The 25,156-nt window shown below is 41.3% G+C and overlaps 1 protein-coding gene across 1 annotated transcript in view; it reads right to left on the bottom strand.

The window, feature by feature from the left end:
* Positions 1-25,156, bottom strand: part of LOC117354891 (POU domain, class 6, transcription factor 2-like) — a 225,168-nt gene that overhangs the window by 6,583 nt on the left and 193,429 nt on the right. Inside the window, exon 10 of the mRNA XM_033932847.1 lies at positions 17,015-17,183. Within this exon, the coding sequence (XP_033788738.1) occupies positions 17,015-17,183 (169 nt within the window). The remainder of the gene's footprint in view (positions 1-17,014; positions 17,184-25,156) is intronic.

The following is a 25,156-nucleotide window of genomic DNA, read 5'->3' as shown; positions in this document are numbered from 1 at the left end:
TTAAAGTGGTGTAAGTGGGCACACCTAAAGTAAGGTGTGTTTCTGACAATTTAAATTCCACAATGGAATTTGTGTACACAGATGCTGTTATTGAAAATATGCTCCCTACGCTGTATCTGGGCATTCAAATGGAGGTGCCCAGTTATTCATTCACCTAAATGTAGAAACAAATCTGTGAGTCATAGCTCTTCATGAAGAAGCATGACTTAGGGCCGAATTCTGAAAAAAATTGTCAAAAGTTAGGCCCTGGCAGACGCCTAGATTGAGCCTACTGGTGCCTAAATTAAGTGACAAGATAATTGGTTGTGCCATTAAAATCCAATTAAAAACTGGTCAGAAGTGATGCTAGAGGGAGAGCCGAGGCCAGCATGGGCAGCAGGTTGGAGATGCTGCTTGCACCTGTCAAGCGTTAAAGAAGTATAAGGGGAAGGGAAGGCATGTGGCAAAGTGGTGGGGGGGTGGGCAAGGGCAGAGAAGAGGGCTGTGGGGCGCCATTACCCCAGGCACCTCACGTAGGGAGAGGGGAGACATAATTGCGACATTTAAATACATCTCCTGACGTATCGAGGTGGAAGAAGATATTTTCCTTCTCCAGGGACCCTCAGCCACAAGAGGGCATCCGCTTAAACTCAGGGGCAGGAAATTTCATGGGGACACCAGAAAGTATTTCTTCACCGAAAGAGTGGTTGATCATTGGAATAAGCTTCCAATACAGGTAATCGAGGCCAACAGCGTGCCAGATTTTAAGGGTAAATGGGATGCCCATGTGGGATCCTTAAGAGGGTGGAGTTAAGGATGGGTCATTAGGAGAGGGATCTCCAGGAGAGCAGACTCAGGGGGGTGGGTCTGTGAAGTGGGCAGACTTGATGGGCTATGGCCCTTATCTGCCGTCATTTTTCTATGCTTCTATGTTTCTACTATACCACTGATTCACTGCCTTTCAAAATTAGATGTCAGGAAAATTATTTAAGGTTTTGTACTATGCTGAAAATATTCTTATTTAAGAACTTTTTCCTTAATGAACGTTAATTTAATTGATTCTGTGTGATGTAATTTTATATGACATTGATTGTAAGCCACATTGAACCTTGATTGGAAAATATGGGATTCAGGCATCAATAAATGAAATGATATGTCCTTCAGTGCATATTATAGATGCAGAAGTGATAATATTCTATAATATACATGCATAATCAGCATCTACTTTAGGCACCAAGAGCCTGATTCTATATATGGGCCTAAAATATTGGCACTGACTAGAACGGCACTAAATGCGGGTCTGTAAAAAGTTAAACACACTCACGGTTAGTGCCTGTACGTGCCATAACTTTTAGGCACACCCACAATCTACTCTCCTGCCATGCCTACCAAGTTGTACGTGTAACTTTCAATTAACTCCAATTATGAGGTATTAATGGCCAATAATTGGCACCAATTACGCCTTTTAATTAATTAAGTTGTGCATGTACGTTGGCTATGCACATTGATGTACGGGCACAACTTTAGGTGCCATATAGAGAATTTGGGTGGTTATAGAATTGGGGGAGGGGATGGGGATAGGTTTATTTCTGAGCCACATTTTTTTTCCTTTACAACTGTGCGTTGGATTTCTGATGGCCAATTAAATCAAATTATTCTACCTGTCAAGTCAGAATACTCTCAAAGAGCTGGTTTTGCTAGTTCTCATAGAAATTATCTTTACAAATGGTTATCTCCAAATACAGCCCTAGTGTATGAAGACACTGAATATTATGATGTTTATATCACATCAGTGAGATGTAAAGGATAAAAGAACAGTTTATTGTAGTGATTATGAGCAAAATTTAATGAATGCCATAGATTATTTTATGATTAAATTGGAAGAAAATGCATAAAAGTAGATTAGAACATAAGAATAGCCTTACTGGGCCAGACCAATGGTCTATTTGGCCCAGTATCTCATCTTCACGGTGGTCAATTCAGGTCACAAGTACCTGGCAAAAAACCCCAAAATATTAGCAACACTCCATGCTACCGATCCAGGGCCAGCAGTGGCTTCCCCCATGTCTGTCTCAATAACAGACTACGAAATTTTCCTCCAGAAAACTGTCCAAACCTTTTTTAAAACATGATGCAAAAAAGCCCAAAAAACCTTGCTGTATACAGCACTAAAGAAGACCCTGGGTGAAATAAATCCTCCGTATCCAATAGTATATGCTACAATAACCCCATACTTATGCATGAGGTAACAAACACACTTAGGAAAGAGCTTTTTTCCTCTTGGGCAATGCTTTTTAGTCCTCCTGCATCAGCACAAACCATGGAACCAACTCTGAGCTCAATTAAGTGGATTTTGTTCCTGGTGATCCATGAAATGCTCTGTCTTTTTATCCACTCTTTATATTTTTAATGTATTCCCCATAGAACAGAAGTGTTCTTTTCCTGCAGTTTAAGACTAAGGTTATAAATAATATCAGTATGGGGTAGGAAGCTGGCAGCTCACATTTTGCTGAATGATTTTCCATAAAACCCATTGATTGTTGTTAAATACAAAAAGCTCCATAGGATCCTCTCACTTCCATGGCCTCCCCTACTGTTTTCTCTTATAAGATACCTCCCTGTAGAAAATAACCTTTATTCAGTCTATACAAGGATACTACTGCTGGGAAATTTGTTTCTAGGCTTGTATATCGTTAGACCAAACAACATGTAGTGAGGCAGCGACACGAACAAGCAGCGCCAATGATATGGATGCTGATGTTACCTTTGCCTCAGCATGCGCCACGGCAGGGCAGCAATGAACACTGCCACGGACAACACAGCACTTTCCAGTGCCTGCTATCGTTTTAAAGTTGCTGCTTAATGCGCTATAGTCTACATTTGGTGGATCTGTTGCCTTTTTTTTAAACACTTTTCAACCCCCTCCCCCCTCCCCGAATAAGTAATTTTATAACAGGCTGTGTAACTCGTGGGGCAGGTGTGGGCATAAATTGCACTAGTTGGCAGGTAATGTTCCTTTCAAAATTACCCCATGAAAATGACATACTCACATTGGCACCTGCTGCTATTTACTATGAACAAGCTTCCTGACTTATTTTGCACATCTATTTAAGAAAGTACCGTATATACTTGAATATAAACTGACCCAAATATAAACCGAGGTAACCGGTTCCCCCCCCTAAAGGAGGAAAAAAGGTTGACTCGAATATAAACCGTGCGTGTATGTGTGGGGTGTAGGTTAATATTCATTTGCGGTGCCCTGCCCTGCCAGGCTCTGTACCCAGCCTCCCCCATCCCTCCCAGCCCTGCCAGGCTGTGCACCCTGTTCCCCCTTCCGGCTCTGCCAGGCTCTACATCCAGCTCCTTCCCTCCCCTGCTGGTCTCTGCACCAAGCCCCATTCCTACCCTGCCCGGTTCTGTACCCTGTCCCCCCTCCCTCCCGATGTCTTACAGGCTTCCACCAGGCCTGCTGTAAGACATGGTGGTCCAGAGGTGGGCTGGGACAGGACGGATCCTTCCTGTCTCCTGCCCCAGCTAACTTTAACAATTTTTATCTCCATTCTACAACCCCCCTCCCTCCATGTACCTTTTAAATCCCTAGGGGGCCAGCAGTGGGCTGGGACAGGAGGGATTCCTTCCGTCTTCTGCCCCAGCCAACTTTAAACAACTTTTATTTCCCTCTTCTCCTCCCCCACACAGAGAGGGGTTACAGAAGGTTGAAAGGAGGGAACCAGACTGGAAGAAAAATGAGTATAGGGACTCAGAGATAGGGTGGGGAGAAGCAGGAAAGTGAAAATAGATGGTACAAGAGATTTTGAAATGCAGATAGAGGGGTGGCATGAGATATGGAGGTGGCTTGGAGAGATAGTCAGAGGAGAAATAGTTATAAAAAGAGAAAACAAACCGAATGTTAAGGTAATGGAAAACAAAATAAAGAATATTATAATGCCTCTGTATTGCTCCATGGTGTGACCTCACCTAAAGTATTGTGTGCAATTCTGATTACTGCATCTCAAAATAGATATAGTGGAATTAGAAAAGGTGCAAAGAAGAGCAATTAGAATGTTTAAGGAGATGGAACTAAAGAAGTTGAGGCTCCCCAGCTTGCAGAAGAGATTGATGAGGTAGGATATGATAGAGGTCTATAAAATCCTGAGTGGAGGAGAATTATTTAAAAGTCAATTGATTGTTTACTCTTTCAAAAAGTACGCAGACTGGAGGACACACTGAAATTACTTAGTAGTATATTTAAAACAAATTGGATAAAATATTTTTTTTTCATTCAACACATAGTTAAACGCTAGAACTAGTTGCTGTAGGATGTTGTAAAAGCAGTTGGCAAAGCTGAGTTAAAAAAAAGGTTTGCAAGAATTCCATGACTGAGACTGCTATGGTGATCCCCGAGGATGATCCTCAGGGCTGTGGCATTGTGTTGCCCACATCCTTGACAAGCTTCTACAAATCCTCTCAGAAGAGAAGTTTTTCTCAGAAAGTCAGCTTAATCAAGCACTGTGTAGAGGCCCATCTGTGGCCCAGGGCTGCAGCCAAAATAGACGTAATGCTGTTACTGCCAAAGCCATCTACTTAGCTTATGCATGAACCATATCGTAGAGGGAATCTTCCAAATAGGCGAAGCTTGATTCAATGTCGAGAAAAGGAGCCAATTGAGAGGTCTACGAGTCCACAGGGAATTTGTTGCCTGCTCTACCCAACCGAGGCATGCTCTAGCAACATACAAACTGCAAGTCATAGCCTGCAGAAACAGGGATGCCACATCAAAGGAGAGCTTCAGGGGGACTGAAGTTTCCTATCCTGGATATCCTTCATGGTGATGCCTCCCTCAACAGGTAGTGTGGTCTTCTTGGTGACTGCAACCATCAGCGAATCCATCTTGGGCCATCTCAACTTCTCCAACTCCTTGGAGAAAAGGGGATAAAGTCAGGCCATGGCCCTTGCTACCCAAAGACCAGAGTCTGGGGCAGACCATTGCACTCAAATTAACTCTTCCCTCATATTAAGCAAGGGGAAGGCTCTCAATGGTCTCTTAGTGCTTGCCATCTTGGAGTTCACTGCCAACTGAGAAGGAGTCTCTGGAGAATCAACATTGAGCATTTCCAGGGCCTTAACAATTAAGGAGAGTAATTCCTCTTTGTGAAACATCTGGACTGCCGTCAGGTTGTCCGTGAGATTCTGCGGCAGCTTTCGTTTCTCCAACTCCTCCAGTGAAGCAGCAGACACAGAAAAAAAAAAAATCAAACTTCCCACTTGTGACTTATTTGGGGAAGGGGGAGAAGCCCTATTGGAAACCATAGGAGGGACCTACCTAGACACTACCAGGTTTACCCACTGCACTCATACAAAGACCCACTCATTCACTTAACACAAAAAAACAAGAAAAAAAGAAATGAAAAAAAGTAGAGAAAAAGCCTCAGTTCATCTTTATATGGCAAAAAACTCCACTTATAAACAAGCATTAAGCAAGGTCTAAAATGTATCAGTTCACTCAGCAGAAAGGAGGAAGGAAAAGAGAAATGTTACACTGGAGGGGAAGGAGAGAGATGGCAGACCATGGAAATAGAGAGGGAAGGAGAGAGAGAGATAGGAAGGGAAGGTAAGACATGGAAAAATAGAAAAATTGAATGTTAAGTTAATGCCAAAGATGGATGCAAGGCAGAAAGTGAAGACAGAGAGAAAAACAGTCAAAGGACAAGGCCCTGGAAACATAGTTAAAAGCACAGAAAAATAAAGTCACCAGACAACAAAGGTAGGGAAAATGATTTTATTTTCAATATAGTGATTGAAATGTATCAGTTTTGAGAAAGGAAAGATGTTAAACTTTAACTGTGAGTGCCGCAGAAAAAATAGGGTACCTGGAGGGCCACAGAAAAAATAGTTAATGTCTTATTAAAGAAAATTAAACTGTTTTTTGGACAAAAAGAGAATAAGGAGGATACAGGAACAAGTTCCAATGTTATACCAAAATCTACATGGATCCCTTCAGGACCTAAGGATTCCATTCTTGAAACTTTCTATCAACTGGTTTCAAAAGAAATTGCAGAAAAAGAAAAGAAGATAAATAAATTCAGATATAATCTGACGAAAGATGAGAAGGATGCAATTTATATATTAAAACAGGATAGAATTTAATACTCTGCAGGGACCCTCTCGAGTATTGCCATGTCCTTCTTGAGGTATGGCGACCAGTATTGGACGCAGTATTCCAGATGTGGGCGCACCATTGCTCGATACAGTGGTAGGATAACTTCCTTCGTTCTGGTAGCGATACCTTTCTTGATAATGCTCAACATTCTGTTCGCTTTTTTTGAGGCCGCTGCACATTGTGCCACCGGCTTCATTGTGTTATCCACCAATACCCCCAGATCTTTTTCTTGGCTGCCTTCCCCGAGTACCCTCCCTCCCATCGCGTAGCTGTACATGGAGTTCCCCTTCCCTATGTGCAAGACCTTACATTTCTCCACATTGAAGCTCATCTGCCATTTTTTTGCCCACTCACTCAGTTTGTTCAGGTCGCTCTGCAGTTCTTTGCATTCCTCAACAGTTCTGACCCTGCTGGAGAGTTTTGTGTCATCCGCGAACTTGATAACTTCGCACTTTGTCCCCGTTTCTAGATCATTAATAAATATATTGAACAGCAGTGGTCCCAGCACTGACCCTTTCGGAACACCACTTGTGACCCCTATCCAGTCAGAGTAGTGCCCCTTTACTCCTACCCTTTGTTTCCTGTCCGCCAGCCAATTTTTGATCCATCTGTGCACGTCCCCTTCCACCCCGTGACTCCACAGTTTCTTCAGTAAGCGCTCATGGGGCACCTTGTCGAAGGCTTTTTGGAAATCTAGATATATAATGTCTACTGGGTCACCTTGGTCCAATTGCTTACTTATCCCCTCAAAGAAATGCAGTAGATTTGTCTGGCATGATCGGCCTTTACAGAAACCATGCTGGCTCGATCTCATCAGATTATTTTTTTCTATGTGCTCATTGATACCTTCCCTGATCAGTGATTCGGTCATCTTCCCCGGAACAGAGGTTAAGCTCACCGGTCTGTAGTTTCCTGGGTCGCCTCTCGATCCTTTTTTGAAGATCGGTGTAACATTCGCTATCTTCCAGTCCCCCGGGATTACCCCTGTTCTCAAGGACAGGTTGCAAATATGCTGCAGTAGCTCTGCTGTTTCAGAAGGTGAAATTTACCCACATGTACAGTAAGGTGGAGATTTCGTTTCTTGATGTGTTAGTGAAGATACAAAACAATGCTATAATGACAACAGTATAATAATAATAATAATAATAATAACTTTATTCTTGTATACCGCATTACCATGGAAGTTCTATGCGGTTAACAGATGAAGAGACTGTACATTTACAGCGAAGTTAACAATTTCGTTAATGTTACATTTACATAATAGATTATACATTTTCAGTCATGTTACATTTACATTTTAGACGATGACTTTACGGTGAATTTATTTTTACAGCTAGGTTGTATATTCGGAGTAGTTACATTCGCTATAAGTTACATACAGCGGTGATACAAATGGCAGTGTTACATACGGAGGTAAAGAGTCTGGGGGTGAGTCGAGGTAAAAGGAGGAGGAAGGGTAGATCAGAGGAATTTGTCAAAAAGGTAGGTTTTGATATATAAAAAACCAACGGATAAAAATCCTCTGCTTCACTATTCTAGCTTTCACCAAATACCTTTAAAGAATGGACTACCTTTCTCACAATTTCTACGTCTAAGACGGATCTGTTCCTCAAAGGATGAGTTTAAAACACAAGCACAGGAATTAAAAATAAAATTTGAAAAAGAGGTTATCCTAAGAAGATAATAAAAAAAGCATATAAAAGGGCATTATTTAATGATAGAGAATGGCTCCTGAATTCTAGAGAGAATGTACTCAGGAAGACTGTGTCACATGTGTTTTGACATATTCCCCGAACAGCTGGGAAACCATGTATTTTGAAGAAATACCTGACTATTTTGAACATAGAAGGCTCCTTAAAAGATAAATCACTGAGGATTGCATATTGCAGGAGTAGAAATCTGAAGGAACTACTATGCCCGTCAGTACTACCAGAAGAAGATACACAAGGGTCCACTGTGATGACAGGTCATAGTCAATGTGGCAGCTGTCAAATGTGTGGGGTCATGGTATGTACGAAATATTTTGTGAATCCATATGATGGAAAACAATATGATCTTAATCACAACACAAACTGTAAATCTGAGTGAGTAGTGTATGCCATTAGATGTCCCTGTGATATGATATATATCGGACAAACTATCTGAAAACTAAACATTAGACTCACTGAGCACAAAAGTAATATTAAACAGAAATTAATGGGAGCTTTGTTGGCCAGACATTGTATTCATAAACAACATGACTTTTTGTCTTTAAAAGTTTTGGTTTTAGAACAGGTACTGAAGGGGAGGAGAAGAGGAGAATTCAGTAGATTTCAGGCTCAAAAAGAACAGAAATCGATTTTCAAGTTGAATACTCTGACTCCAAACGGACTTAATAAAAAATATGGAGTGGCATCATTTCTATTAAAAGACAAAATTATCCACTTATAGAAAACTGGGAGTGAATGCACTTTCTCTCTATGTTGTGCAGTTTGAACGCTTCATTTCCTGTGTTTTGATTGGCCTGACGCCATTCTGTTTAACAAGGTAAAAAAGACGCCACCGCCATTTTTTGTAATTGCTACGGGAAGGACTACAGGTTAGAAGCTGGATAAGGTATGTTTATAACATGGATCTCGAGTGAAATATACCAAGAGAAGGGAAGTAGTAACAAAGATATTTATCTATTTATGTCCTAGCTAACCATTCTGAAAAAATCCCTATGGCAGCAGTTAAAGATTAAATCGCGAAACGCTGGCCGCATTGGAACTATATTGAAGCGGCTTGGCTACAAAGTGAAATGAGAAAGACGGATAAGCTGTTAAGCTAAGTAATACCTGAAGAGGATACAATGGTTTTGAATGTTTTTGCAGTCAGGATGAATACTTGAATTTGAATTTGATGGTGGTACTTCTCTGTAGAGCTATATACTATATCCTCTAACACTGTGAAGATTATGAAGTAGTACTATGATTTTTTTCCAGATAACCTAGTGTGTTTAAGAAGAAAATTTTATGAAATTATCTACAAAGAGTGTGGATTCAAACCTGATAAAAACATTATTTTTTTTAGTTCAAAAATTTTATTGATTTCAATATACAAGAAGTACAAAAAGAGAAATGTTAACGAGGCAAGATATAGACAAGTTGTACAAAGGAAAAAGGAACATACAATAATATCCATGTAACACAACAAGCTGTTCCAAGCCTATTTAGAAGAAGAAATCAGGGAAGTTTACCCCCCCCCCCAGAGTTTTATCAAGTTTCAGTTTGTGCAATGCGATACGAGGCTGTTTATTCTGCCACAAGAATGTACTAAGGCAATGTTCGATGTCATGGCCCATGCGCCGTTTGAACAAAAATGGCAACATGCTCAGTATATAGTTTATTTTAGGTAATATCATCTTGATGGTATCTAAGCGACCCCATCATGTCAATTTAAGAGGGGACCATTTCTGAGTGGATTCTTTGATAATATAATACTGCTCCATATCTTCCAGCGTGGGTCCCACGTAGATGCCCAGGTATTTAATCTTAACTGGATTCCAGATAAAGCCATGAGATACCATTTCATGTCTGTCTGCAATACAATTTAATGGCATTAACTCTGATTTAGTCGTATTTAGCTTGTAGCCAGAAACCGATGCATAGCTGTCTATCACATTCAAGACAGAGGGAATGGAGTCTGGGGGTCATATAAAGTATGATGTCATCAGCATATGCAGATAGTTTAATCTCCAGCGTTGCATGGACAAATCCCTTAATGGAGTCAACTGTGCAGATAGTAGCCAGCAACGGTTCCAATGCCAAGTCAAACAGTAGTGGAGATAGTGGGCATCCCTGTCGAGTTCCTCTCGTAGGGCAGAAAGAGTCAGAGAGATGTCCATTAATGCATAATCTAGTAGTAGGGGCATAGTATCATTTGAATGAATTGCTTGGGGAAGCCAAATTTTGAGAAAGTTGCAAATAAAAAGGGCCATTCCATTCTGTCAAAAGTCTTTTTAGCATCCAGTGCTAAAAAGGCAAGTTTATTAGACTGTGATTGACATATGGAGATGATGTTTGTTAAAGTGCACGTGTTATTGGAAGTGTCGCCCACACATGAATCCAGATTGGTCTTCAGAGATCAATGAAGGTAGGACTTTCTGCAATCTGGTGACCAATAATTTAGCGTAGATCTTAGCATCCACGCTAATCAAGGAGAGTGGTCTATAGTTACCGACACGGTTAGGATCTTTACCCTGTTTAGGTATAACAATTATTGTCGCTTCTGATAAAAACATTATGAACTCAGCCCTCCTTCAAATGGATTAATTAATTTTTTTTAAAAAGTATTTATTGAGTTTTAAGATAGTAAATAGAAAGAAAAAAAAATAAAGAAGAAAAGTTATTAAAAAAAAAGATATAAAATGAGGGGGGAGGTGGTATAGCCTATGATTGAAACTGGTGAAATGTACTGCTATTGATACATACGACAAAGCAGTCATCCTAATTCTGAGGCTATTTAGCCACCTATAGATAGAAGATAGAGTTATTGAGAGAGATAGGGGTGGATGATATAGCATATTCTATTTTCAATGTAATTTATATATATAGTGGAAAAGACATTGAATGTATATTAATTTTATTAAAGAAATGACAATTTTGCATGCCGTAAAAATCTTTAGTTTATAAATCTTTCCTTTAACAGTTAAAGGAAAGATTTATAAACTATAAAGAGTTTTATCTCATGCAAAATTGTCATTTCTTTAATAAGACATTAACTATTTTTTCTGCGGCCCTCCATGTACCTACAAATCCAAAATGTGGCCCTCCAAAGGGTTTGAGTTTGAGACCACTGCTCTATATTGTCGTTGTGACGTGTATCCAGGCTCCTGGCATGGGAAAATGGAAAGGTGCATCCTGGGCTAACAAGTTCCAGCAGCAAGGGTGAAAGGGCATCTTTACAGAATACTAGCTTTACAAAATACTAGGTGAGCAATGGCTTGATTTTGTAGCAGCAGGCCAGGATTCGATGCCACAGTTAGCCTCCCTCTAGCTTGCTATTCGGAAATATTCAATTTCCATTCCTAGAGAGGGAGCTGTTCCTAAGAAGGTGGAGTGGTCAGTCTCAGGGGGGATAACATTAGAGAGACTTCCCTCTCAGATGGGAGTACAGGAGCCTTCCAGTGGAATTTTGAAAGAGTTGGAGAGACCTATGATCAACCATGGAGGAACTTTGGGAGTCTTTACATGATTTGAATTCTTCAGTTAAAGCTTTGCTGATTAAACAGAATGAAGATATTAAAGTTTTGTCTCCAACAATTGTTGAACATTCACAAGAGTTGTAGGATTTAACAGCTACGAGTAAAGTGGGTTTTGTGGAAGGGAGATATGAGGAAATATAACAACTGTCTCAAGACATTTTTAAGATCATGCTTTTGTGAATAGGAAGTTGGAATATATGGAGAATTTATCTAGACACATCTGCATTTTCTGAATTTCCCTAAGTCACCTTTAGTTAATCCTATTGATATGGTTAATAAATACTGCATAGAAGTATGAGGCCTGTTCAAAAAGTTCCAGGACAGTTTGAATTGTGTGCCAATGGGAAGTTCTTTTGAGACGCACTAGGCAGCATTGAGTAGCTTGAAACCTCATGAGTAACCTCCTTTTTTTCTGTTTGTTGATATCTGTTTTTGTCCTTGAACTACAGCAGCATTTGTGAAAGTGTGCTTTCATGATCGGCTATTTTTCATCATGTGCATCCTCAATGAGCAGCTCTACAGCATGAAGTTCTGTTGTAAATTGGGTAAGACCAGTACAGAAACTTATGAAATGTGGCTTATGAAAGTGGCTTATGGGGAGCATGGGGCTTATGGGGAACATGTCATGAGTTGTGGAAATTGTTTTAAATACTATTCACGCTTCAAAAGTGGTCATGAATCAGTGGGAGACAATTTGCAAACTGGAAGACCATCAATCTCAACTGATGATGATCATGTTGATCAAATAAGGATTCTTGTGTGCGCTAATCGGTGATTAACTGTTAGAGAATTGGCAGAGGAATGCAACATCTCCATTGGTTCTTGCCACAACATTCTAACAGAGAAGTTGGGGATGTCTCATGTTGTGACAAAGTTTGTTCCACCAGAAGAACAACCACATCATGATCTGTCAGAATCTTCTTGAGCAAGCAAATGAAGACAAAATATTTCTTGATAAAGTGATAACTAATGATGAGACATGGGTCTACGGTTATGACGTGGAAACCAAAGCTTAATTGTCTTGATGGAGAACCAAAACCGAAAAAACCTCGGCAAGTTTGGTCAAATGTCAAAGTGATTTTAACATTTTTTTTAATATTCACAGCGTTGTTCAATATGAATTTCTGCCACAAAGACAAACTGTCAACCAAAATTACTATCTGAAAGTGTTGAAATAATTCTGTAAGAGAATTAGGAGGAAGTGGCCCAAACTTTGGAAGGAGCAGTTGTGGTTCCTGCATCACGACTATGCGCCCGCTCACGCCACCGTCAAAATTCATGAATTTTGTGCAAAAAACGCAATGACAGTTCTTCCTCAGCCACCTTACTCTCCTGATTTGGCCCCTGCTGACTTTGTCTTGTTTCCTAAACTTAAATCCACACTGAAAGGAAAGTGATTTGACACCATTGAAGACAAAGTAAAATTTGACACAGCAACTTTTGGCGATTCCTGAAGATGCATTTAAGGACTGTGTCCAGAAGTGGCAATGACACTGGAAAAGTATATATGTAGGGAAGGGGAGTACTTTGAAAGGGACCCAATAGAATAAGTTGTAAGATTGTTTAATAAATTTTTATAAAATCAGTCCTGGAACTTTTTGAACAGACCTTATACTTACAATTCCTCCTGAGTCTCTACTCCCAATTTTGAGGGCACATTATTTGATTCTGAAGAGCTCAGAAGAAGATGGCAGTAAACAATGTCACCAAGCAAGTTTTGATTTAATTTGCTTTTTTGGAGTCTTCTTTGGAGATAGTGACCTTGAGAGCCAATTTGATTGTAACCTTTGCATTATAGATGAACCACAACAATATACACCATCCAGTCACATTAGCATGACCACTGCCTATTTCTGACATCAGGGACGCATAACCAATGAATGAATTAATGTGTCGCGCAGAAACTTTGTGGGTATATAAGGTGGGATGTCAGCAAGTTGCCAATATAGCAACTGTGGCTGTCATACGGAAAAAACGCGATGTATCAGACATTGAAAAAGGCATGATCATCAGCTACCAGTATAAGGGCGGAAGCATTTCAGAAATGGTGGAGTTTAGGAACTGTTCACAGACTACTGTGGTTAAAGTATACTGTGAGTGGACGAACGGAACCTTTTTGACGACCCAACGTGGTAACTGTGGGGCAGCATGAACCATTGATATGAGAGGTAAAATTCGGCTGCACAGGTTGGTGTAGGCCAGGGGTAGGATCTTTGAGAGCCACAGGCAGGTCAGGTTTTCAGGATATCCACAATGAATATGTATGAGATGTATTTGCATGCACTGCCTCCTTGAGATGGAAATCTATCTCATGCATATTCATTGTAGATATCCTGAAAACCTGACCTGCCTGTGGCTCTCGAGGACTGGAATTGCCTTCCCCTGGTGTAGGCCAATCAGCACACTACCATGGAGTAACTCACCATCCAAATGAATCATGGGGCTTCCAGATGTGTGTCCAAAATGACGGTGCAGCAAAACTTATTGTAAATGGAGCTCTGGAGCAGATAGATGGTTGGTGACTGCACCCATGCTTACAAGGGTTCATTGCAAAAATTGGCTGCAATTTGTACAGGAGTACCAACATTGGACTTGCACCGACTGGTAGAGGTTGCCTTCTTCGATGAGTCACGTTTTGAACTCTATCAAATGGATGGATGTTGGCATGTCAGGAATGAAACCGATGAGAACAAGCGCCCAATCATTGTTGAACATACACAAGCTGGTGGCGGCAGCATTAGGGTCTGGGGAATGTTTTCATGGTATGGTCTGGGTCCCTTGATACCTCTGGAAGGCACTCTCAACTGATATGGGTATCTCTCCATCCTAGCCGATCAAGTAACCGGTAACTGTTGACAGTCTTCCCTATGGCTGATGAGATCTTTCAACAGGACAATGCAACATGTCATACCATCAGAATTGTTCGCAACTGGTTCACAGAGCACAACCAAGACTCCCAGCTACTTCCATGGCCTCTGAATTCCCCAGAACTTAACCCAATCAAGCACATTTGGGACCACCTTGATCTACATGTTCGATGAATGGATCTACCACCACGCTCCCTTCAGCAACTATCAGAAGCACTGCAATTTGCATGGCTCCAGATACCTCTATCAATAATCCAGCATCTTACTGAGTCACTCCCATGGCTTCTAGCTGCCGTCTGTGCTGCCAGAGGTGGTTATTCTGGATATTGGCAGGTGGTCATAATAATGTGATTCAACTGTGTATTATGACTTTACTTCAGACATATGAATGATCTGTTTTTGGGTCAATTGTGCAAATTTTCCTGATCTCTCTAAAATATCCCAAAAGAGATGACAGGAGTTCTTGGCATTACATCCCATAGTAGTAACTCTTGGGGCAATGTTTGTTGTGAAATTTCCTTGTATATGTGTGGTATTATTTAAGTAAAAGTCTTAAACGCTTTATAATCCAAAACAGTTAAAACATTTCTTGGAAGCTAACAAAGAAGTGTCAGTTCAGGTTTAGATCCCAGAGTGATGTACATTGTAGGTATAGGCTGAAAGACAGATTAGGGGAGTACTTTTGATTATGGGCCCTTTTTACAAAGCCACAGTAGCGATTACCCCATGCAAATGCACTGAAGCCCATTCAATTCCTATGGGCTTCGGTGCATTTGCTGCAGGTGAATCAATACCTCAGCTTTGTACTTTTTATCTTTTTTCTTGATCTTGGAATCTTGATTTTCCTGTATTATGAACAGTTTGAATCTTTTCCTGATTTAGGTAATAATTTCTTGTATATGTTTATTCATTTCTGAATCATGGAAAGATATTTCAGAAGTGATGCATTTTGGAAAATTTTTATAAATAAAAAATAAAATAACTCTCATAATATCAGATGAGGGCAGTGGTTAAATCATTATTTTTCCATCTCCCTTTCACTACAGTATTATAATGCAGCTTCAGTTGGTGCTACTCAGTTAGTGGCAAGTATAAAGGCCAAGGGTTATGAGCATATTACCCATGTATGGAAGGTTCTGCATTGGCTGCTGGTTTAATACACATGATGGTGTCAAATCTTATTTTTAGAATGTAAGTAATTGGATTTGTGTATGCTGAACTATCTTCTAATGAAGGGGTAGGCAACCTTAATACAGAGAGGGCCTTATGACTGTAAGTACTACCCCTAGTGGGCTGCAATTTTTATAATGTTGAACGTGGAAATGCACAGAGCTGCAAAGATCATCTGTAATAAATAAATAAGTAAATATTTAACTAAAAATGATAGAAATAAACTGCCAGAGTGGCTATTCTGAAAATATGTGCAAATACAGTATTTAAAATTGCCACAAATCTGATTAATGGCACTTTGTATGTATACTTCTCATGGGTCTCAGGGGGCTGCATGAAATTCAATAGCAGGTTGCATTTGGCCCGCAAGCTGCAGGTCATCTACCCTTGTTCTAATGCATCCAAGACACTATCTGCCCGATATTTAAAACCATTTAAGCAGCCAGGAATAGCTCCTGGTTAAATGGCACTTATCTAGCTATCCAGCAATATTCAGTGTGTGTGTGTGGGGGGGGGGGGGGGGAGGGGAGGGGATATTCAGACTGCGAGAGGCAGCATAGCTACCTCCCATGGTTGGTGGTGAACCTGGATATTCAATGCCAGAGCCATATCCAGTCACAAGCATTGAATCTGACTTAGCTATCCAAGCTGATATTCATCGGCTGGCTGGCTAAAGCTTAAAGGTAGACCTGCTTTTTAGGTGGGTGCCCTTTTCATCTGGTGCTAAACTTAGCCAGCGCCCTAATGAATATTGGTGGTGATCAGCTATGTTGTGTGACATAGCCAGTCACCAGCTAATTCGCTGACCGGAATATTCAGTGAGAGAGAGCCAGTTATCTCCCGCTGAATATTGGCAGTTAGCTGGCTTAGGAGTATTTATTGTAAACTACACCAAGGGCTTCTTCTATTAAACTGTGCTAGCAGTTTTTAGCATGGGGAGCCGCGCTGAATGGCCCACGCTGCTCCCGACGCTTATAGAATTCCTATGAGCTTCAGAGCAATGCGGGCCATTCAGTGCGGCTCCCCGCGCTAGAAACTGCTAGCGCAGTTTAATAGAAGAGGCCCCAAGTTTCCAAAGGAAACACGTATATATACAGAAAAATAATAAATGAATACAACTTCCTTCCCTAGCCAATACTGTCAGCCACAAGTTGGGGACTAACTCAAATCTCCTGCATTACAGAGCACAAAGATTCACCACTATTATGTCTTTAGAATTTGAAATATCGCTGCTCAGTTCTAGAAAGAAAATGATTTCTTGTTTCTTACAGAATATTATACCAAAATAACTTAAATGGGGGAAGATAAAATTAAACTTTTGCATATATATTATCTAGCAAATTCTATCTATAAACTATCTCCAAAATTGTTTTTATTTATTAAGCAAGATGATTGGGGGGGGGGTGTGTGTGTGTGTATATATATATATATATATATATATATATATATATATATATATATATATATATATATATGTGTGTGTGTGTGTGTGTGTGTATATACTATATACTATATATGTGCATATACACACACACACACTGTATTGATAGATTCTGCAACAGATATACACTACTGTAATCAAAAGAAAGGAGCATGTGTTATGTGACATGTTACCTGCAGATGGCAGACTGGCTATAGGCTGGACCTTCTGTGGCACTTAAAGCTTGACCAACTTGGGTCTGTGTCAGCCCAAGAGATAGGCGTCGAATTTTAAAAGCTTTGGCAAACTCTCTGATTTCTTCCAGATTCACCCCATCCACCTCACCAGAGGCCGTCTGAGGATCTGTTAAAACAGATTTCAAGAATGTAAATACTTTAAACCAATTTACATAATTCAGATTTATTGTTCTTTAATTTGTAGTGAGATTAGTGAATCATTTTTATTTTTACTAATCACAGGTTGATTTGTTATAATTAATGTCCATGCTGATTAGCTCTCTTTCTCCTTGGTAACTAAATTCCCCAGTAACGTAAGTTTCTCTAATATATATTTAATGCAAATTCTCATTTTTGAACAGATGTGGAAAAATGGTTTAAACGGCTTATATTCTAAAAGCATATCAAATTCACGATTGACCAGAAAACTTTCCCTACATTCTGTGCATAGAGGGGATGAATGAAAGAGCCCAATTTTGAAAACAGTTTCAGTCTGAACTTGGTATGATGTAAAGGTTGCAGAATTTTTACAGGCTCCATTAACAATGCATGCTAGAGATTCCCGTGTGGCAAATGCAACAAAGCCCATTCAATTCCTATCTGGCGCGTAAATCACTAATGCAGCTATGAGATTTCTTCCATGTGGTGTTCTTGGGAGAAGTCTTGACCAAATCTGGCCATAAACAGCTTCAGAAGACAATGAGGTCCAGATTCTAGTAAAAGCGCCTACATCGGCCAGTGCCTTAAAAAATGGCAGCAGCCATGTGTCAATCATGCATAGGCACCATTGAGAGATTTAACATAGGTGCCAATAATGTAGGCCAGGATTTTGCAGACCTATATTACCAGCACCTATGCTTGACGAGAATCGCATCTACAGAGGTGTGTAGCGGCATCTAAGGTTATTTCCGGTGTAAACACATACCTCAGTAGACGTGATTATGGCATCCATTTTTTTAAATGACTTTTTAATTGATTTTAACAACACAGTCAATTACTGTGCCAATTAACACCAATTAAAACAATTAAGTTAGGCAGCAGTAGGCACTCTACCGCTGCCTAACTTGGCACTGTTACTAGAATCAGGCCCTGATTGTATAGCTATGAGAATACATTAAGGTTAGTATTCAAAAGCATGTATCGCCATCTGGATAAGTGCTGCCAACTGAGATTTTCAAGGACACTATCTGGATAGTTCCACTACATAACCTTAGACCATCTCCAATGTTCTGATCTACCTTTACTAGTAACTCTATTGAATGTCTGTGTCAAATTGTCCACTGTAACTTCCTGGGTAACTGACCCAAATTTTTATAATATAATCCAACCTTGAACTGAATAGGTAACATAACATAACTATGGTCCTTGTCATGATTTACATATGTAAATCCTGGCATTTACAACTACTGTATATATGAAAGAGGTATGCACTTGGCAAGGCAACCCTTGGGTCAGAGTTCCTATCCAGCCGGCCTGCATTGAGACTTGTGGAGCTCGGGGTCATTCAGTAGCTCGAAGCTAGCTTGCATCTTGATTTATCAGGTGCTTGATCGCAGGCTATTTGACCCTGGGGTCGCCATAAGGGTTTAACGAGTACCAGCTGCGTGGATTCCTCCCCCTTCTCGCGTGTGGATCCATGGAGGTTGAGGCCTCGGTTGGGCTTTGGTTTGATTTGCAACCCAAAGATCCCAGCAAGTGGAGTTGGTCTGGTTGATTGAGGCAATGTCTTCTCCACTTCCAGCTTCTGTAAGAGCTGAAGCAGACTAGCACAAGCACAGACAGACAGTGAGTACTGTCTATTGTGGTCTTTGGGCAAATGGGAAGGGGTGCATAGCTTCCAATCCTTAACTCTATTCCTCTGTCCTCCAACCCAGCCTGCTGACTAACCATTCCTCTTAACTGTATCCATGACATCCTGTTTGTCTGTCTTTCCTGTTTAGATTGTAAGCTCTTTCTAGAAGGGACTGTTTTCTTATTGTTTGTGACTCTGTGCAGCGCTGCATGTGTCTGGTAGCGCTATAGAAATAATTAATAGTAGTAGTAATGTAAAAATAATGTGGAAACCCCAATTTTACATCTGTAAATCGGCAATATGTGAATATGGCAAGGGCATGGTTTGGGTGCTACTAGAGTGGAACCAAAAATACACATACATTCCTCAATTCAGAAAGAGAATGCTTGTCTATAGTCATTGAGATCAACATTGGGATTTACAGCCTTTCCTGACTATTATAGGTTTTGTAAAAGTGCTCAATTTTGTGCAGTGTTCTACAAGAGGGATTATGAGAGGTGAACGGAGACACCTGGAAACCCCCCCCCCAAACCAGGAAAGGGGGAGTGCCACCCAGAGGGGCTTGAGGATCCTTCAAACAGGAAAGAAGAATATCTCCAAAGTAACTCACAGAAAAACACTGAGATTAAAGCAGAAATATTCCCAGCTGTGAAAGAGAAATATGAAAAGTGCAGGCAGAAGTATTTGGCCAAGTTATTCAGTGAAATAAGCCTCTTTCAAAGTTACCCTAATTTCAGAATGCCTACGCACCAACAGGAGGAGAAAACTACAATAAGATAGCCAGAGACATTGAAGGGACCAGGCAGAAAGACCCAGCCATACTGGAGGAAGATACATTTCTCACCAAGCACCAAGCACCAAACTGTATCCATTATCTCTGGGCAATTCAAAACAGTCCCGTTGAAGGTCTCCAGATTCCCTTTCACCAATAACTAGTCATCATAGAATATGTTTGAGGAATCTTCAAAAAGTTTCCACAGCAAATTATATCACTTTTCCACATAATCACCTTGTGTTGTGATACATTTTTCCTAACATGCCCTCTTACCACTTCTCCCACCCCAACCATTTCTTGTGAAAATATGAAAGTGCTGACAATTTTTGAAGAACCCTTGAATATATCTATTTCTATCTATATAGTATCTATACCTATATATCTATGGGTTTTATTGTTTCAGGGCTGGGAGACAGAGATAGCCCAAAAAACAGATCCTCTGTCTCCAATATGTGGAGGGATTTTTTTTTTTTTTTTTAAAAAGATCTAAGTCCAGTTTGGACATTTCCAGCAGGACGTCCAATGCTGGAGGAACAGAAACAGCCATTTTTGAATGGCAAACTGCTGGATGTCCAAATATATATATATATATTTTGAAAATCATCTACCTAGACATCTGGGCCACTGGGACGTGTAGGCTGCAAGAACATCTAACTTTATGCCCCATTTTTGATCAGAAAAACAACCATGTTGACAACATCCAAATGCAGACTATTTGATTATTGCTGCAAGACATCCAAGTCTAACCCGCCCTTAGGCCCGCCCATAACACACCTCCACCATGCCAATCTCGAGCTCTGGACGCACAGAGGCAGGGACACCTCGCTGGAGGTCCAGAAATGCGGTTAGGATGTCTAAGTACCGATTGAGGATGCCTTTTGAACGTTTTGAACAAAACCTCTCAGTTACCTTATATAATGTTACAGATCTGTGATTTCCATAGATACACCCTGAAAAATACATACATGGTTTGTAGTAATGTTATACTTAATCACATCACTTGGACATAAAATGATATATTCCAAGCATGCACATTTAGCAGAAATCTGTCAGGTCAGAACTTGACCTCTCAAGTCTTCACATGCTTTTGCAAATGTTGCCCATCCAAGTGCACCTGTCATTTTAAATCATTGTATACCCTTTCACATACTGATATTATGCACAGTACCTAATGAGCAATTTCAGAAAGCATACATTTAAGTAATCTCTTTCATTTCCATCCCCTGCTAGCATCGGTACAATTCATAACAGCAGAAAACATAGGTTTATAATTTCCTTCAGAGGTCACTCCCTTAATCACTTGGTGCTATTGTTGTTTTGTTTGTTTTTGTAGGGGGGAAGGGAGAGAAATAATGCGAGATTGTCTGCTCCTAGATTATTAAAGTATTCACATAGATTACAATATTTTATCATCTATGTGCACACTTGCATTCACTGCCCATACTTTGTTCTTACTCAGCCTCTGTACAAGCCTACTGGCAAGGTACATACCATCATGTCACAGTGAGAACTTTTGCACCAGACAGTTATGCGTTTCTGTTGACATTTAAGATTTTAAATAGATTATTTTGGGATTTATTTACTGAGCTAAATTAAGGTTCTGTAGTTACGCCGTAGTAGTTGCCAAGATTAATGCCACCTCACTGTAAAACCTCTGTGTTAACTGTTGAGGGTGTTCCCAACATTTTGCTGCGCAGTTAACTAGAGAAAAGCTACTTCTGTGTGTTAACTACATGGCTGATAACATGTGATACAGTGTGCTACATTTCTTGAGATAGTGTTAACTGTGCTATGGTATCTGCAGTGCTAATAGTTAACATATTGTAACATGTGAATTCCGAGGATGGCCCATCAGGCCATAGAACCTCGGACCCATTCTTCATGCTCATGCCTTTTTCTGTTTTAGTTGTTTAATGGAAGAATTATCATATGCAAATTTTTTAAGGTGTTACATTAATTGTTAGCAAACCAATCAATATATAATTCCTCAGAGGAAGCAATTGTAATTCATATCCAAAATAGTTAAACCAGTGGCGTACCTAGCATATGTGACACCCGGGGCCCTTCATTTTTTGACACCCCCCCATCTGTATGAAAACATGATTTTTAGTAACAATCCACACGTCACACATGAGTACCTAGGAAAAGGCAGCATCTTACATACTGCAATGAGCAGTACAACATCAATACACCCATTGTAAAACTAAACAAGCCAGACTAGTACAGATCAATCCTGCAGTCAATCCTAACAAAAAATCATTTCTTTCGAACACACAGAACACACCTTCACCTAGTATAGAATATGTAATCACAAACTAACCCCTCCCTCTTCTATAAAACTGTAGTGTGGATTTTAGCTACGGAGGTAACAGCTCTGATGCTCATAGAATTCTGAGCATCAGAGCTGCTACCACCACGGCTGGTGCTAAAAAACGCTTCACAGTTTTGTAAAAGGGGGGATAAAATAGAAATACATTGACAAAGGTTAAATTGAACCAGCAAGAAGCTGGACTCTGCATACAGTGCTTCACAGAAACAGTGACACATGTCTCCTAAAGCAATAAATAAATAGAAAATTTTTTTCTACCTTTGTTTTCTGTGGTTTCTGCTTTCCTCATCTTCTTGTAACTCTCTTCCTTCCATCCACTGTCTGCCGTCTCTCTTCCCCTATATGGCATCTTCTCTCCTTCTATGCCCCTTCCAGAAACTGTATGCCTCCCCCTTCCATCTCTCCTTTCACCCCCATTGGTCTGGCATCTCTCTCCTCTCTTTCCCTCTCCCACACCTCTCCTCTGCAATCCCTTTCCCTTTTTTCCCTCATTTCCCTTTTCAATTTAATTTCTGCATCTGTCTAGATTATGTTCTTACTACCCTCTCATCAATGTCCTTTTTTACTGTCTACCTAATGCTTGCCATCTCTTTCCCTCACCCCTCCAGTGTTTCCCTAACTCAATCCTTTTCTCCCCATCATGTGTCCTCCTTTTATTTATCCCCTCCTTCCATCATGTACCCTCTTTCTCCAATCTTTCCATTTAGTACCTTCTCCTCTCTCTGTCCACTTCCATCCAGCATCTGCTCCCCTCTTTCTCTCCTCCCATTTCTTTCTGGCATTTGCTCCCTTATCTCTCCCATCTGCACTTCCATCCAGCATAGGCTCCCCCCTACCATCCAATGTCTGCCCTTTCTCCCTCCATCCACCCCTCTTCAATCAGCATCTTCCCTCTTTCTTTCCCTCCAATATCCTTCCCCCTTATGTCTCTCCCCTTTCTCTGTACATCAGTTCCATCAGCACCACCCTTCCATACCACCCTGCCCCCTTTCTTTCCCTCCACCACTCTTCCATTCCAGCTCCTTTCTCTCCCTTCATGCAGCAAGGTCCTGCGATGACTGTAGCTGCCTGCTGCCAGTCCACCCCACTCTGACGTACTTGCTCGAGAGCGGACTCAGCAGCCGCATGCTGGAAGGTCCCGCGATGACTCGTCTGCTGGCTTTGCTCTGGAAGAATGCTTGAGTACCTGATTGTAAAAACCGCTTAGATAACCTTGATAAGCGGTATATCAAATCCTAATAAACTTGAAAACTTGAACTTGAAGAAGTAAGTTATGTTGGAGGGGGGGACCCGGCAGACGCAGGGAGTTGCGGCAAAGTCCCGCAATGACTGCATCTGCCGGGTCCAACCCCTCCGACGTAACTTACTTCTTCCAGAGCAGAGCCAGCGGACGAGTCATCGCGGGACCTTCCTGCACCTCAGCGCGGCTGCCAACTCTGCTGAAGAGAAAGTAAGTCAGTAGTAACGTGACCATTTATTTTTTCATCAAAAGGGGACATCTATTAATTGACTGTGTATCCTTTCTTTCTTTCTGCACTCAGGCCCAACAATTGTCCCTTTCTATTCCCTCCCTCCTTCCTTCCCATGTCCTTAGTGCCCCCAGTGCCTCCTTCCCGTGTCCATAGTGCCCCCAATGCCTTCTTCCTGTGTCCTTAGTGCCCCCAGTGCCTCTTTCTTATGTCCCCCCACTGCCTTCCAGATTTTGCCCACCCCCAAAGCCAGCCAGCTCTGCCACCTCTCCATTTTTTACTCTGTCACCACCCCATCCCCTATGCTCTGGCATCTCTCTCTTCTCCTTTCTTTCCTTCGCACCCCATAGTCTGGTATCTTCCCTTCCCTGATTCTCTGGCATCTCTCTCCTTTCCTTTTCTTCCATCTTTCCCTCCCCCTCCATGCTCTCACATCTCCCCCTTCCTTTTCCCTTAGTCTGGCATACCTTCCTCCTTCCCTCCAAGCCCTGGCATCTTCTTTCATTCCCTCCCTCATCTTCCTTCTCCCTCCAGCTGGGTACAGCAACACTCTCCCCTGCAGCTCTGGACTTCCCTACACCTGCTCCCCCAAAATTGCCATGCTTCGGTTCCTCTACTTCCTTCCTCCCTCCCCCCGCGGGACCCTGCAGCACCATCAACTCTTACACCGACCCTGCAGCTCCGGACTTCCCCACACCTTCTCCCCCCCCGGATCGCTATTATTTTAAATGTTATAGCCACGGCGCTGTATCCATCAGTGGAGACGTCTAACCTTGGCCTGCCCTGGAATTCTTACTGCAGCAACCGCCCGTCTAGGCAGGAACAGGAAGTCACTGTTGCAGTAAGAGTTCCGGGGCAGGCCGAGGTTAGACGTCTCCACTGATGGATACAGCGCCGCGGCTATAACATTTAAAATAATAGCGATCCGGGGGAGGGGGGTCGGGCAGGTGTGGGGAAGTCCGGAGCTGCAGGGCCGGCATTACATGCAATGAGAACAGGACAGTTAAGCGTCCGACGTCGCCTTCAAAACCAGGCCGGCTGTGCACCCCCCCAAGGCGTGCACCTGGGGCGGACCGCCCCCCACGCTCCCCCCCTTAGTATGCCACTGAGTTAAACATTCCTCTTATAGAGCTATACTTCAAATTGTCGACCACTTGGCCTTTTAAATGTTATATAAAAGATGGAAAAACTTCAGTTAAATAAGACTGGCAATAACAATTATGTATAAACTGCCAATAATTGCTAAAGTACCACAGGGCAGCTAATTAATTTGTGCTACTACCAGTATCTTAAAGTAATATAACATCATAGGTCTACTATTACTTTATAAACATACCATCATCTCTATGAAGACATGCTGAATCAGTTCAATATAAGTGTCCACTCCCAACACTAGAGAAGCATCAGCCAGTGAAGCCACTAGAATGTCCCTCAGGTTGGGCAATTGTCAGTGACAGTGAAGAGACTCCTAGGTACCATATATAGTGAGAGGCCCAGGTAAAAGGGTGGTCTTGTTTCACTAAATCAACCATTTGTTTTCCCAAATTGATGTTATAAATCTCAGACTTTGACATATTTGTTTTAAGCCTAGAGAGTTTCCCAAACTCTATTAAGGATTGGGTAATAGTTCTCAAGGTCCCTAACAGGTCTTGCACTATGAGCAAAATGTGTTTCTGTCTTCCCAACCTTATTCCCTGTATCATGGGATTAGTGTGAACATATTGGGCCAGAGGCT

The sequence above is a fragment of the Geotrypetes seraphini genome, chromosome 2, assembly GCF_902459505.1.
Source record: "Geotrypetes seraphini chromosome 2, aGeoSer1.1, whole genome shotgun sequence".
NCBI lineage: Eukaryota > Metazoa > Chordata > Amphibia > Gymnophiona > Dermophiidae > Geotrypetes > Geotrypetes seraphini.
This window is presented reverse-complemented; position numbering and strand designations above follow the sequence as displayed.